General features: G+C 38.0%; 1 protein-coding gene across 2 annotated transcripts in view; it reads left to right on the forward strand.

Annotated features, from left to right (window-relative positions):
• Positions 1–2,245: 2,245 nt before the first annotated feature.
• HAAO (3-hydroxyanthranilate 3,4-dioxygenase) overlaps positions 2,246–15,711 on the forward strand; it is a 35,270-nt gene continuing 21,804 nt past the window's right edge. For both annotated transcript variants that reach the window (XR_014581537.1, XM_083828836.1), the window contains exons 1-3: positions 2,246–2,490; positions 6,797–6,875; positions 15,043–15,126. Coding sequence is in view for 1 of the 2 variants with exons in the window: in XM_083828836.1 (XP_083684962.1) it covers positions 2,261–2,490; positions 6,797–6,875; positions 15,043–15,126 (393 nt within the window). In the remaining variant the exon portion in view is untranslated. The remainder of the gene's footprint in view (positions 2,491–6,796; positions 6,876–15,042; positions 15,127–15,711) is intronic.

Genomic DNA, 15,711 nt, shown 5'->3' on the forward strand with positions numbered 1-15,711 from the left:
TCAGGTCATGAAGTGTCTGTACTCACTTGAAACTCACAGAGCCTGCAACACTCGCTCTTTTCTTTGCCTCTCCAATACACTCACTTCACAGAAATAAGGTTTCATGGCCCACTACTTCCAGGCTGCACAGACCATTTCTTATCCCTCCTCAAAAGACGCAATGTTCCCTTATACCTGCTGCACACATGGAGAGGCCATTAACTGCTTTTTTCAAAATGCACTGATTTCTGAGGGTTGCAGAAAGTACTGCTCCTGTGACAGTAACCTCAGATTCCTGGTAATGGTGGATTTTATAAGTGAACTTCATTGGTGCCCTCCCTGCATAGTTCTAGCTATATTTTTTTTCTTCCCCCCCATACCTCACTTTAGCCATAAAAATGGATTTATCAGCCTGTGACTGAGACAGTTTTCTCTGCAGGTAATAGCACCTTGTATTCTGCCTAGTGGGGAAAAGAGCAGAGACTAGCGATGAAAGTAAGAGTTTGAGACAGAATAACCCTGCAGTTAAAACTTGTGCATTAATATCAGCTCTATCAAGTCCAGGACCTTTGTTTTTTTCCTGCTGTGAATCTGTACAACCTCTTGGTTTTTAGGCCTGACAAATGGAGTCCTGCTCTTCAATACCTGTAACTAACAATGAGGTAGAGCTTTACAAAACCATTGTCATTAAGAGAGTCTTCAGTTCTGGCTGGGTCACAATCCTCTCAGTGAAAGCATTTTAAATGGAAAATTGCTTTCCTTCATAGCTAAATAGCATGCCATCAGCCTACAGTGCAAAAAGCACCAAAATGTTCCTGTCTGTAGGTCCAAAACCAGGCCTAATGACTTTGCTACACAGTGATGTCTCACCACAGTCATTTTGATAGTAGAAATTTCATGTGCTAAATTAATAATGTTACATTTTTTATTATTATTTATAATTGAGTGAAATAATACATACTCTGGGCTTATATCAGAGAAAAGTATTGCCAATACCATTATGATTGTACTAATATAGCAGAACTGTAATCCTCATGTGGATTTTTGTATCCCAAAATGAATGGAGTTTTTTGGATCAATTATGTAAGGAGTTTAAATTAAATTGCAAAGAAGTCATAGAGATGAAAGTAAAGCAGAAAGTCACCCTCACACTTACTGAAAGAAAAGTACAATATTAGTTTCAACTCACATTCCGTCACCTTTTTTTTTTCCCCACCCATAGGAAAGTTACAATGGTACAAGCTAAAGAACTCCCAAGTTTATACCATTCCAGCATCCTGACTCATCAATCCAGAAGCTACACAGCCCATATGCACAAGTCACAGCGGCTGTACAGCTCACTTCTAAACAAATCATAAGATACTCTTATACCCATGCACACTGACACACTAAGCACAGTATAGATGTAGTCAGAAGACTAAGCTATATAAAGAGCAACTGAAAAACTCTCACATTTAATAATGACATTTTTTTTTTTGTCAACCACCCTTTTCATGTATTCCAAGTTTGAAAATAAATGTTTATAGATTTGTTTATTAAAAGTGAAGGGGGAGGGGGGAGCAGTGATCAATCTGTTAGAAACTCCATAGACATGGAAAAGAAACCAGTGAAGGAATAAAGCCTAATACAGACCAGGAATGCCTGATAATTCTCCATTTCTTCTTTGCCTGCTAATTTGATGACAGCATGCTGCATTTTCCCAAAGGTCATCAAAGAATCACATTCAGCTCTCCAACAAGGCCTGCCACAACCCTGGCAAAGAGTAAGACAAATTAAAAAGATCATTTATGAACAACTGCTTTTGGTCTTACAAATACAGGAGACATCTTTATTTTTGTTATTTGGCAGAAGTAGTTCCCGGTATTTTCAATCACAACCTCAATCATTCAGCCTAACAAGGTTGAGGGAAGGTGGGAAAAGGAAATAGGACTCTATTATCATGCCCGAAACACGTAGATATTTAAGTATGTATAAAAATACATTTTATCTATATTGTATACATGTAACTAAACTTTGAGCAATGGCTCTCAACCTGCATTTAGCTTTCTATATTAAGTGTCCAAGTTTTCATCACCGTATGTAGCAAGGCAGTTTCTGTTGAGAGAAAGTTACTGCAGCTGATGCAGTAAAGAGAAGGAAGCAACCTCTTGTGGGCAGTATGAGTCTCAGATGAAAATGAAAATAATTAAAGAAAAAAAATAATTTTTTTTTTAGAAACACTGGTCAATTATTAGCTAAGCTGCTGGAGCACCAGCACTCTTTGCAAAGTGACCTTTGGCCGATGGACCTGTCCCCTTTGACACTCAAGCCTGAAGACACCTCTTCTACCAACCAATCCCTGAACTGGGGGGATGGAGTCACATGTAGCTTGCTCACGGAGCGAGCACTAGGCAAACTCCATCTTCATCAGAAGTTTCATAGCTGGTGGACCATGGAGCTTCTGGTAAATGTCAGAAAATGGATAGAAGAAAACAAGGCAGCCTTTTTACCTCCTGTGTGCAATAAACTTATGTGAGTAAATGAAGGTTTTGTTTTAATTTTGTTCTTAGATATATAAATATTCTTAGCTACCAGAGGAAGCTGCTAAAATGCATACATGGTAAAGACTAGTAAGGAACCGTAGTTCCTCTCAGGCTACAGCCAGTCATACCGCAGTTTTGAAGGACAGGAAGTAACTGAAATCTTTTTGTGGTAACTCTGCAGAAGCTGTGAAGATCAGTTTCAATATGTCTGCCTCAATTCAAAGTCTCTTGTAGGCAATTAGGCTGCTAAGGGACTTTGTGTCATGCCCTTTGACAATAACCTCATAGAAATCTGAGGAGATGGCATTGCATCCATAGACTGTAAGATTTAGCAAATAGATTCATGCTACTATATTACAACCTGGAACAGCTGCTAGAGCTGCTAAGGGTCATTCCAATATTGCAGAGGAGCTGAATCTGCAGGAGCAATCAAAACTGACAGGATATATCACATGAAGATAAGGAGAATCGAAGGGGAACAGGGCTGAAAAAGCAGGTTTCCAGGGCATTTCAGAGCTGTCAGGGCAGGGTATGATACTCTGTTCAGCATGAGGCTGAAAAGGCAACATTTCGGGGCACTGACTGACAACTTGGAGCTCTGAACTGTATCCTGAATAATTATACAGCTAATATAAGAAAAAAGTGTGTGTATTATGCAGGTTTACAGTATGCATATTGCCAGCGTCAAAGCCCATGAACAAGTTGCAGTGTAAGCGGTCCAATGTGTGGCACATTCTGGTCATGTTACCAAGGATTTCTTTTATCAGTGAACTTGAGGACAATACATTTAGTCCAACACTGCCTCTGTATAAAGGTTTTCATAAGAAAGGGTAATATACAAGAAATTACAGAAGACTGAGTTTTATGAAGAACATAAAAAGCAGGTGTTTTTGCTCTTCTATATTTATTTTTCTTGCATTTGAATTTTAACGACTACAAAAAGCAAAGAATGTGCCTGTTGCCCCTACCCTGCACTGCTACTTCTAATCAAAAGCTGATTGGGCACTACTGTAGCAGTGGCAGTGATATTAATTTCCATTCAAAGCTGCAAGAGTTTGCTTTTCAAAGTAATGGTTGCAAGACAAAAATAAGGTAAGAGGTACATCCTTAGCAAGATGTCTCTGTTGAAACTACAGTTTATGTTCTAAATGAGAAATTATGAAACTTGAATCACTGCAATAGTTTCACAGTGGGAAAGAGAAGAAAATGTCTTTTTACAAGTGCTTTCATTTATTTCATTTTGGGAATGGATTTAGGAAGCATAAAAGCATAGCTATTTCTAAAGCTTACCAATGATAGTGGTAAAGCTTTAGTATTTTAGAGCATGTGAAATATTCATTTTTTCATTCTTCATCAGTAGGATTAACCTTTTTGTTATTACTGCACTATTCTGCACAGCCTACCAGCAGCTCTGTGTAATTCTGAAGTAACTCTGGAATATGAGGTCTATCAGTGGTCAGAAAGTTACACGTATCCCTAAGTAGTTGGTGTTGATGAGTCTCCCCCATAAACACTGCAAGAAGCTAGAGTGAAACAAGGAACATTTTTTTCATGATAAAGTTTGCATAGATTAAAAAAATATATACATATCAATTTCTCCATTGAAGCTTCAGCCTGTGGAGGAGGAGAGAAAAGCCATGTACTATATAGATTCTGAGTTTCTCACCACCTGCTCCTAGTGATATCTACATTTTTTTTAGGATTTTCCAAAAAAGCTTTAGGCAATTTTCCAAGATGTGACTAATAAATTTCCAAGATTGTTTTCAAAGGCTATGATACTTTATGTGCTGAGAGCAGATGTATAAAGAAATCTTCTCACTGCCTTCTACACCGCAAGAAGGCAAACACCTTAAAAAAATTAAGTAACTTATGATCCCAAGTTTCAAAAGAGAATTAAAGGTTAAAATCTAGGTCTTACAGTGTATCAGTAGGACTTCCCATCTATAAATTTGTTACAGCTTTCAGACTTTTATTCAGTTATGTTCCATACAATTGTGATGATCAAAAGTTTATATACCTATATGGGATTTCAAAACAAAACCTCAGTTCGTGAATCTTCATCTGCTTAGAGTTTTGCCAGAGTCAAGAAAACAATGTGATGTAAGAGCTACAATTTAATTATATATATTTTAATTACACTGTCTTGCAAGCTTAAATACTTTTTAACCTCAAGGAACAATTAGCGCAAAATCAGAACCCTTGCGATAGCTGATTTTTACAGGGTTGCTAAGGCACTTTTAAAGCTTTTCTTTGAGTTCAGAATATGATATTTACCGTAAGGAGGTAAGGAGACCTCATTACAGTCATGGAGTATCTCATTCTTCGTGGTCTTAAGACATTTTCAAAAGGTTGCCTGCTGGTCATATTTTCTTTATGTGATTAGGAAGAAAAATATAAGAGTATGTAAAACTTAATAGGCCATTGATTTGCAGCTCATTCTAAAAATAATGCAATCAAGTAATTTCCACACTCCTGTAACCTTTACGATACTGAAACCGCATTAACTATCTCCCAGACGGTCTTAGCTGAACCTCCTTTTCTTTCTTATGATTTTTCTTATTTCAATGCAATTATATTAACTGGACAACTTTATTTAGCAGTGTGGACAAACAAACCTCGTTGAATTCCTGCTTGTACTTAATAGTTAGAGTTTTTTGATAGTGCCATTATATAATTCTTAATGATAGCAAGAATTAACCCATTGTTGCCAGTTTATTATGCAAAACCCAGCTAAATCCATAGGGTACCAGAATTAATGTTAGATTTGCCAAACAGTTTTAAAAAAATGTTAAGGAACAATGGTTTTGAGAGCAATAGTTTCCCTTTTAATTATCAAACTAATAAAATTAATCATTTAAATCAAATTCAATGGGTTTCTGTAAAAATTAATCTTAAAAGTAGGCTACAAGATGCACATAGATCATATTTCTCTTATTCTTCAGAGTTGATTTGAATTTATTTCATGAATAATTAGCTACGTTTTTACTATTTTGGTCTTCCTACCCTTCTCTAGTAAAAGGGTTCATTAATACAGAAGTATTTCAGCATGTCCTTGAAAACAAGGATTAAATCTGCCTGATACAGTCAGTTCTGATTTCAGTTCCTTATTTTAAGATATTGGCATGAAGCCAGGAGCTGTAATGTGTACAAGTTCCTATGGTAAGAATAGTAAATTTAAGTATTGTAATCTAATTTAATTCTTTAGATTTTAATTTGATCAAGGAATGGTTTGTCACAATTGTTATTTCTGCTTTACTAATCCTTACTGTTGTGTTCTTTATAATTTAACTTCTTTTCAAAGTAAGCATGATATAAGTACCAGATCAAATAGATATGTTCAGCAATTCAGAATAGTTTGGTTTCTCTCAATTAAAGCTTTGAAGTGCTGACACAGAGGCACGTATTTCTGTCCTGAATTGCAGGGGAGCACATTCCTGCTGGTTCTGTATTACTAGGATCTCCAGTTAGCTCAAGTATTTCCTCATTGAAAAGCAGAGGTCAACACCCTTCAGCTCACACGTCAAAGAGAGCTTAAGGATAAATTTCGAATCACAGTTAACAATTCTGGTTTATAGTGTGTTTTTTTTTTCCCCCCACACATAGGAAATGGAAAACTGCTACCTTACCTCTTTATTAATATACGCGTACTGATAGATAATTGGGGTTCTATCTATTCTTTGTGACAGCTGAGAAAAGAGCTCGCTGAGGCTCTTACAAGGGACAGAATTAAGATAAAGGACCTGAATCTCTTTTTTCTGAATCAACCACAGCCACAAAGAAACCATTGTAATGTTGTTCCACCTCAGCAAAACTGATATAAATAGAAGAGAAATTAGCTGATAATTCCTACCATCAGAATCTCTAGTAATTCTGCCACTGGGAACCAAGTATGATTTTACCCTTATTAAGCTTAAAAAGAGATTTACCTTTACAGAATCCTGAATTAATCAAATCACATTGAGACAGCATTTTTCCTGTTTTTCCTGTCTCTTACATATCATTCTTTGTCTTTACAGTTCAAAGCTCTTTCCACTGTTGGTAAGTATCTTGGTTCCCTTTTCACAGCTGGAGGAACCGAAACACCAGGTGGGAAGTAGATGGCCTCAGGTCATCCAGCAGGCCAGTGGCAGAGCAGGAAGATGCATCTAGGTCTTTTCTCTCATTCTGGTTACTACTTGTCACTTGCTATTTTTTCATTGACTCGCTGTAGTCAAAGCATTAAAAAAAAAAATTATCCATGAAATAAGGGACACCACGTATAGAGGTAGCTTTAAATTGTCACTTTTCTTTTCTAGGCATCGACATCAATTGAATGTGATGTTTGTTGGAGGACCAAATGAAAGGAAGGATTATCATATTGAAGAAGGAGAAGAGGTAACCTATAGGTTGTTTTAATTGATCTGTATGGTTAGAATGCAGCTACATTTGAAGCTACAGAAGCCTAGCAATGCCAGGCTCAGTGGTGTTGTACTTACTAGATCTATTCAAAGACTTGAGCAGAATTATGCACCTGAACCATAAACCATCTGTTCATTTCCTTTTAAACAAACTACATGATGAGATCAGATCTATTTTGCTATAGTTCATTTCCAACAGGAAACGAGAGAAACTACTTTTACACATCAAAATGTGTCACGTCAATATTTTGGAATGAAACTTTAGAAAGGTAAGAATATTTTTAAAGTGATATTTTGTTACAGAGTATCAGTTTATATTTCAAAAATAATTTTGAAATTCAAAAATCAATATTATTTTCAGAAAAAAATAATAATTTCAAGCCAGTGGACTCTGTGAAAGATAACAGCATTTTCTACTTTCATTCATATTTTGAAGGATAAAGAATATCCTGCGGAATATCCTCTTTTCCCAAAGAAAGAGATCTGTGGGTTCTAACTGATGTCATGTTGAATATGAGCCAGCAGCGTGTCCTCCGGCAGCCAGGAGAACCAACCGTACTCTGGGGTGCATCAGGCACAGCACTGCCAGCCAGTCCAGGGAAGGGATTGTCCCACTCTGCTCTGTGCTGGTGCGGCCTCACCTCAAGCACTAAGTGCAGTTTTGGGCCCCACAATATAAGAAGGACATAAAACTGTTAGAGAGTGTCCAAAGGAGGGCTATAAAGGTGATGAAAGGCCTAGAGGGGAAGACGTATGAGGGACAACTGAGGTCCCTTGGTTTGTTCAGCCCAGAGCAGAGCAGGCTGAGGGGAGGCCTCATGGCGGCCTGCAGCTCCCTCAGAGGGGAGCGGAGGGGCAGGCGCTGAGCTCTGCTCTCTGGGGACAGCGACAGGACCCGAGGGAACGGCATGGAGCTGGGACAGGGGAGGGTCAGGCTGGGGGTTAGGGAAAGGTTCTGCACCCAGAGGGTGGTCGGGCACTGGGACAGGCTCCCCAGGGCAGTGGTCACAGCCCTAAGCCTACCAGAGTTCAAGAACTATTTGGACAAAGCTCTCAGACAAAGCTCTGGGTGGTCCTTTGGGGACCCATGAGTTGGTTTCCATGATCCTTGTGGGTCCCTTCCAACTCAGGATATCCAATGGTTCTATGAGAATAGAATCTCTCCATATTTTTCAAATCAGTCCCCCTCTCTGACATCTGTATCGAAACAAAGCCATCCAACTCAAAGCTTTGAGTTGTGAGAAGTTGTTGGGCCAAGTGCAGAATATAGGAAGAAAAGGTAGAAACCTATCAAAATTGTAACATGGGTCTCACCGCCTGCCCTTGCCTGTGGGCACAGCCATGTCTGGTAAGGCACCAGGCTACCCACCACGCTCAGGATATCCCCTTTCGTCAGCTGTACCATGCCAGCAGGTCCCTTAGGGTGGAAAGCATGGAGGGCAGACCTCAGGGCAGCGCAGTACAAAGCAGTTGTCACTGACCAGAGGAATTTAGCATCCAGCACGTATTTGACAAGGAAATTCCAGAGATACTTAGTTGGGGAAAACAAAGTGTGGTTTTGTCAACACAATTGCGTCCTTGGGAAAGGATTAACCACATCTGTAGCATGACTGCTCAGAAAGCACTGAAAAGAATATCATATCTATTTAGCATGTTTTTAGCATTATATGTTAGATTTAACAAAGTGAATTTTGTTAAGGTCAGTGACATTAAGTTTCTACCAAGCATAAACTAAAGGTAGGTATGGAAATGAATGAGTCCAAATAATTTTTTCCTGCAACGTAACAAAATTGTTTTTATACAATTAACTTATTTTCGTGCTCTGAAGAATGTGCAATAGGCATATACTAAGAGCAAAACAGGAAAAAAAAAAAAAAGCTAAGGTTTAACTGAAATAACAGTCTGCACTAAAGTATTAAATATCACAGAATCACAGACTGGTTTGTGTTGAAAGGGACCTTAAAGATCACCTAGTTCCAACCTCCCTCCCACGGGTAGGGATACCTTCCAACTATGAGGTATATAAATACGATATATTTATTTCTCTTTTTTATGATCTTGTTTCTCTCTGCATCTCCCAGTTTATGCTAGATTGTCCGTGGTCCCTGACCAGTTTCTATCCTGTTGCATTTTAAAAATTTGTCTTTTCTTCTTCCCATAAAACAAAAGTCAGATGAATATCATTTACATGAGGTTTTTTTTTTTTTTTTTCTTCAAGATGCTCATGTATTGGAGAATTTGACCAACTTTTAATAAGGGTGACTTATGACTTTCCAACAGCATAAAATTTAGACATATATGTGAAGTCATAATATATATCAATGTGCATAAGTAAATCATTGCTAATTCATCTAGATTGAAGATGTATTAGTAACTAAAATTTTCTTTTACATAGCAATTTTTCAACAATTACTTAGTGATAATGAATGGAATGTAAAATTCCCGTCATGGATCCCATTTGTGCCCCCGGAACATAGGAGAATTTGCAATATCAGATGGGCCAATTTTGCCCGATTTCACATAGATGCAGTACAGTCCCATGTTGTATTTTACCAGATACGTATGCACCTTCCTGTGATCTAATTAATCCTTTAAATTTATATTTTTCATTTAAAAATTGTGAGAGAGTTTCCTAGTAAAAGGGCATATTCCTAAATAGGATTTGGGATTAAAAACAAAAACAAACAAGAAAAGAAGAAAAACCCAAACATTCAAAACAGGTCCTTTATAGTTCTGAGTGATAATTTGAAACCCAAAATAGAGGCATACTGTTAACCAAATCATGAATGCAAAAACTCACAGTCCTCTTCGCAAATGTAGCTGATACTGTTCTACTAGTATTCTGATACCCTCAAAAAAATGGTTTAGAAAAGAAAGTTAACTTTAGGATTGTTTGTATTTGTTCAGGCATGATTTTGTGCCTGTTATCAGACACAGCTTATATTGTGTCCTATGGCACGTGTGCTGTCAGCCTGCAGTTCACAACAGGAAGCAGTTCACATGCAGAGATGAGGTTTTAGGAGCATCCTCCTCTTCCTGAGCTGTTCTCTGCTGGCACCTTTAGTGTGCAGGTGTATCAGGAAAATCGGTTCTGATGGCTAATTATGAGAGGGTCTGGAGATTTGATTTGGAATCCATGGAGACTAAAACAGTACCCAGTCTCACACAAATTTTTTCCTGCTTATCAGGGGTTTCCTAAATATGTAGAGCTTGATATCTCGCTCCTTCTAATTTTCCATGCACTACTTATTTGCCAGCCTTCTGCAGAGAAGTACTGTCTCATACCCAGGACATTGTTTTCTATCAGACAGATTTTATAAATGGCAAAATTTAGCTGCACCTTACAAGAGATAAGCCAGTCACATTCTTTGGCTTGAATTTACCACTATGACATATTCATCCTTTTTCCTGTATTTGCTTTAGGACATACATCTTCTGTTAAAACAGCAAAATGCTGTGAGAAAACATTTGTATAGTTACACGGACAAGACTTTCTTAATATGCACTAAATAGATTGTGCTATATATACATATCTAGTCTTGTAAGTTTTTATACAAACCTTTCATGAAGTACTAATGAAAAGCTTGTATGGGAAGATTGTAGGGCAGTCCTGACAATGCTCGGCCCCTCGTGGCTGAGGGTCATAGGTGTTTTTCAGGTTCCGGTCATGGACATAACTTGGTCTCTTGAACTTTTCATCATACAATAGCATTTGTGACGTGAAGAGTTAAGGTGTTCACACAGCTCCCAAAATTCACGGTGTATTTACTGCATTTTTGCTTACTTGCAAAGCCTTAGTAGGGGAAAAGCTATTCTTTTACCTTATTCACATTATTTCTGGGAATTTATACAGTAAGTGAAAGATGAAGGGAACTGTTTGTTTCAAAGGACATTAATGACACATAAAAACCATGATCATAACAAAGCTTAACTGTAGTAAAATCAGTTTCAGATTTTATTTATTGCACAGTGTGGGCTGCTTTGGGGGAAGGTGAGATCTGCTAAATCTAGGATCAGAAAAGTAGTTAGGCTCCCATCTCTTTACCCATTTCAGTCCACCACTTAAACGTAACAAATCTCCAATAGCTGCCTTTACTTTCATAACAATTCAGATTCTCCTCACACCTGATGTTGAGTCTACATATAACAGCGCAGTTCCATGCAGAGAAATTCAAATCAGCCTTTCGTCTACCACCTGCAACACAATTGCATTGGCACAACACTGCACTTGGTGTTCAAAGCCCTGCTTCTCATTGTGGCATGAGTGCCTGAAGTTTCTGCTCGTGGCATCTAGTTTGTTTCCAGTGTATGCAGCCAGCTACAAACTGATGCAGCCCCACAGGTCAGAGCCCTAACACTGCACTCCTGCAGAGGATTTTCAGAACAGAAAACCCCTCTCCTCTGATCACCTTGGACAATCCCTTCAGCTTCTTATAGCATATTTACACTTTCTGTTTGGGATACAGTTGTTGTGCTCTGAAAAGCAATAAAAATTTCAAGTCGTATCTGTCACAGCTCGTCTGCACTTCCTAGCCTGAGCTTCGATTTCTCTTTTTCTCCTCCTCACATACACACCACAAGTAGGATTTGGCTCCAGTTTCTGACAAATCTGCTTAAATGAAGCCTGACCCCTTCTTCTAGCTTATGCTGCTCTCCAGGCAGCATGCTTTGGAGAAACTCCCCGAGCAACTGCATTCTCCCTTTAGATTGTATGGGGATAATGGATGTCTAAGGAGCAGGAAAGTGGCTAGAATGATCGTTCCAGTAGGTGGTATTGCAGTGCTTATCTCCCGAGTAAAATTGAGAACACGAGTCTCAGCAAAGCAAGCGAGATCTTTTTGCTCCTTATATTTTAAAAACACATTTATCTGGTGAAAACTCTGAATATTTTAATAAGAAGCAAAGCTCATATTAGAAAGCAAAAAGAGTGATGATCCCTTTGCATCAGAAAGAGACTGTGTCTTCAGAAATATGTTTGCTGCATAAAATTGTTGGAATGAGTCTTGGCTAGTATTCATGTTTCACAGGTGACATGTAAATGAGCAGAGAAAAAACAAACAGTTTGCTCTGCCTTCCTCATCTGTTTGCCTTCCAGACTTCTGATGGCTGAAAAGCCTTGTGATGAGTAAGGGAGAAAATTGTTTTTCTATGCTCATATAGATCAGTCACTGCTGAAGTCTGGAGAACACCCAGACTTTACTCCCACATCAGAATTTGATTTGCTCTTCATATTAATTTAGTACTTAACAATCTGACATGCAATGCAAACCAGGATACGCCAAGTCAGAACCTCATCCCAGAAGTGGCTAAGCAAGCCTAAATTCCACTTTCAAAATCAGTGATCAAAGTATACTGCAAACTGCAGATTTCTTTAGAGGCCCATGAATAAATTGTCAGCCACAAGAGCGCTCACAGAGCTCTGGGCTACTATATCTAGGCAGAGTTTGATATCAAATGTGGATCTAAATTAGCAAGCCATACACTGAACTACTGAGCATAAAACAGAATCACAGAATGGCTGAGGTTGGAAGAGGCCTCTGAAGATCATCATCACCCCCCTGCCGAGCAGGATCACCTAGAGCACATCTTGTATTGTACTTGGACTGTGCAAACCAGACAAATTCAGCACTGATCCTGCTGCCTCTCATCACAGTTTGACACAATGCTATCCAGTTTGAAGCACAATCAAGCACATGCACACACACCACTACTTCATTATTCATGTGTCTTTTTTTGGGGGGGGGGGGGGGTGGTGGGGGGAGGGATATGTAGGAAGAGCTTATATTTGCCCGGAATGCAAAGCTTGGTCAGCACTGAGGAAAAAAGGAAAAAGGAAAAAAAAAGGAAAAAGGAAAAAAAAAAGAAAAAAAAAGAAAAAAGTCCCAATAAAATGACAGTATAATACTATATTGGCAAACTGTTCTATGAAACAGGCATGGACTATAACTCACAGAGATGTTAAACATTTGACAGTTTCTTCAATAAAAGTTCAGGGTATAATATAAGGGCATCAGTAGATTCAGTAATTACTGCCACTTTAATGCATCACAGTGACATCAGATGATTTATGGAAGCCTAAAGCACTCAGACATTATTCAAAGAAAAAAAAAATTTTGAAGAATAGACCATAATTTACAATGGTAGGTAGTATATAAGTTCAGACATAAAAAAAAAAATTATTGACAATGGAACAATGCATAGCCCACCTCCCTCCTCCTTTCCCACTACAAAATAATTCTTTTAATTCAAAATTCAGTGCTGTGTCAAGAATCTTTTCTTGTGACTGCAATGCTCTACTGTTGAGCTGAAAGGCTCCTTTCCACTCCTCAGCCTTCCATTACCAGAAAGATGCTTATCCATGCAATTTGTACTCACAAGCAGCACAAAACTCTCCTCCTGTTGTTCTTTGCATCATCAACATCTGTGCAAGCATTTAGAAACAGTTCCCTCAGTAGCTATAGGGAAGATACCACTCCAAAAGTCATCATTTCCAAAAAGATCTTTCAATTTCTGCATTGCCGGTGCCATATTACCAATGGCCTGTGTGATGATCCATCAGAACCTTATATTCTTAGATAAGATGGGTCTTTTTTGAAATGGAGGAGAGATCATTTCTCCACCCAAATGACTATGTTGTACAAGGAGCCTGACACGCTCTGCAATGAGGGCTAATATTGCATTTTTACAGTCATTCAGTAACATGCAAGAAAATGATTTCAAAAGAACACCGGGAAATGGAGTGCAATGAGGATAAGTAACCTGGCAATATGGCCATCTAGACGAGTTTAATTTAGCCATGGTGATCTCCTTGGCAAAAGGTGAGCTTTCCACTCATGTAAGAGCTCTCAGCATGAGCTTTTTTTCCAGTGCATCTTCAGTTCTCCCTACTGTTTCATTCCCTTGGTAGTGTATTTATTCTTATGTTCATAAGTGTGTTCCTTGGATTTTCAGACATATATCAATCAATATATCAAAAACTGTTTCAGAAAAAAAACTGATTTAAAAATTTGATTAAGCTGTTCTAATGGAAAAGGTTTGTTTCAGGGTTTTCGTAATACTTGGGTGATTTCTTCTTTCTCTTATTTATATTTCATGAGCGCTTTATTTCCATTTTGCTAAAATTATTGTGAATAACTACAGATAAAATAATTTCCACTGTAGTTCTAACTTTGAGTCAGATTTCAGGCAATTTTAACCTGAATTTCAGCAACTATATGTATTAGTCTGCTTGGTTTCTAGCTACAGCAGACAGAATATGAAAAGTATATAGAGATTGGGCAGAGAGGCAGAATGAGAAAGGTAAAGTTGACTTTTTGAAGTATTATTGCCCATCATCATACAGTACAAGTAGAAATGTGCCCATTATTCCAGGTCAACGACAGACCTGCTTACAGATCATAGCACAGCTCTTCCATGAAGCACAAGGCCAGATCTTAGCACCTCCGAGCCCTCACAAAGCTACTCTGAAAACAGAACCGTGGAAAGGTCACTGAAGGCAGAATTACAGGTTCAGTAGCCCTGTCCTTATGTAAGCTTAGAACATAATCCTTTTACACACACAGTAGGATGAGGAGCAGCTGTTGCAGGGCTTCAGAGTGACCACAGAAATAAAGCAGAACAGCTTCTAAATGAGCAATTATTCCCACGTGAGAAAGCTCTGTTAAAAGAAAAAAAAAAAATGGACATGCATATCTGAAGCATTTTTGGAAAAGGGGCACTTAATCTGACTGAATGTAAAAGTGAAGACCCTGATGCATCTGAGCTGAAAAACAACAGAAATGAAGCTTTATATGCAGTACAATTAACAGATGTCTCAACCATAAAGACCTGGCCCTACAAAGTGTAATCCCCAGGATTAAAGACAGTAGAGCAGGGTTCCACTGTGTTTGTGGAAGAGCTCTTCAAGCAATTACAGATCTCTTGTACAGACTGTCATATGTATGCGGATAATGGAAATAATACATATTTCAGAAAATTTTCAAAAGCAATGAAGGTTGGAAGTCTATTATGTATTGTTAGAAAAAAAAGCTATAAGTATTTGCAAACAGATTGAATGTATTCGTAGATACATCCTTTAAAAACAGAATATGAAGTACAGAATGTTTTGAAGCAGTTGACCTATTGCTATTTTCCTATTCCTTCAGCTTTTTTACCAAGTGAAAGGAGACATGTGTTTAAAGATAATTGAAAATGGGAAGCAAAAAGATATCGTCATCCGAGAAGGGGAGGTAAAACACATTTGTTTTTCTATTATTGTTGTACATAGATATGCTAAAGTAATATTTTATGAAGTATATCAAAATCAATTTATTGCTGCTGTGTAAGAAATGGCATCAGGATTAAAAAATAAATAACTGCTTGAATGTGCTATAACAAATTCTTTATAATTAACAGCAAACTACAATACTCTGTCCAACATTTCACAATTTCAGTAAGAGATAAAAATCTGTGGGTACTTGGGATATCCATTCAGACAGCCAAGAAAATACTGAAAGGAGTTCTTACTCCCCTTCATGGCATAGAATCAGCCACGTGAATTCAAGCGAATTAGTCTTTTACTTACACACTGTCAGGTAAATACTGCCCACCCACCCAAACACCACATTAAATAAACTGCTTAGAATGTTAGAAGTTAAGAGATTAGGCTATTTTCAGCCTTCTTTAGTCATCACAGCTAGCTTTCACAACCATCATAATACCAGAACAGTTTTTAAAGAGCAATTTATGGACAAAATGTATCCACCTTCATTCAGATGTTTTTCCATGTAGTAGCAGACTTACTAAAGCACAGATTTCATTGCTATTAATGAGCT

This window comes from Anser anser (genome assembly GCF_964211835.1).
Source record: "Anser anser genome assembly, chromosome: 3".
Taxonomy (NCBI): domain Eukaryota; kingdom Metazoa; phylum Chordata; class Aves; order Anseriformes; family Anatidae; genus Anser; species Anser anser.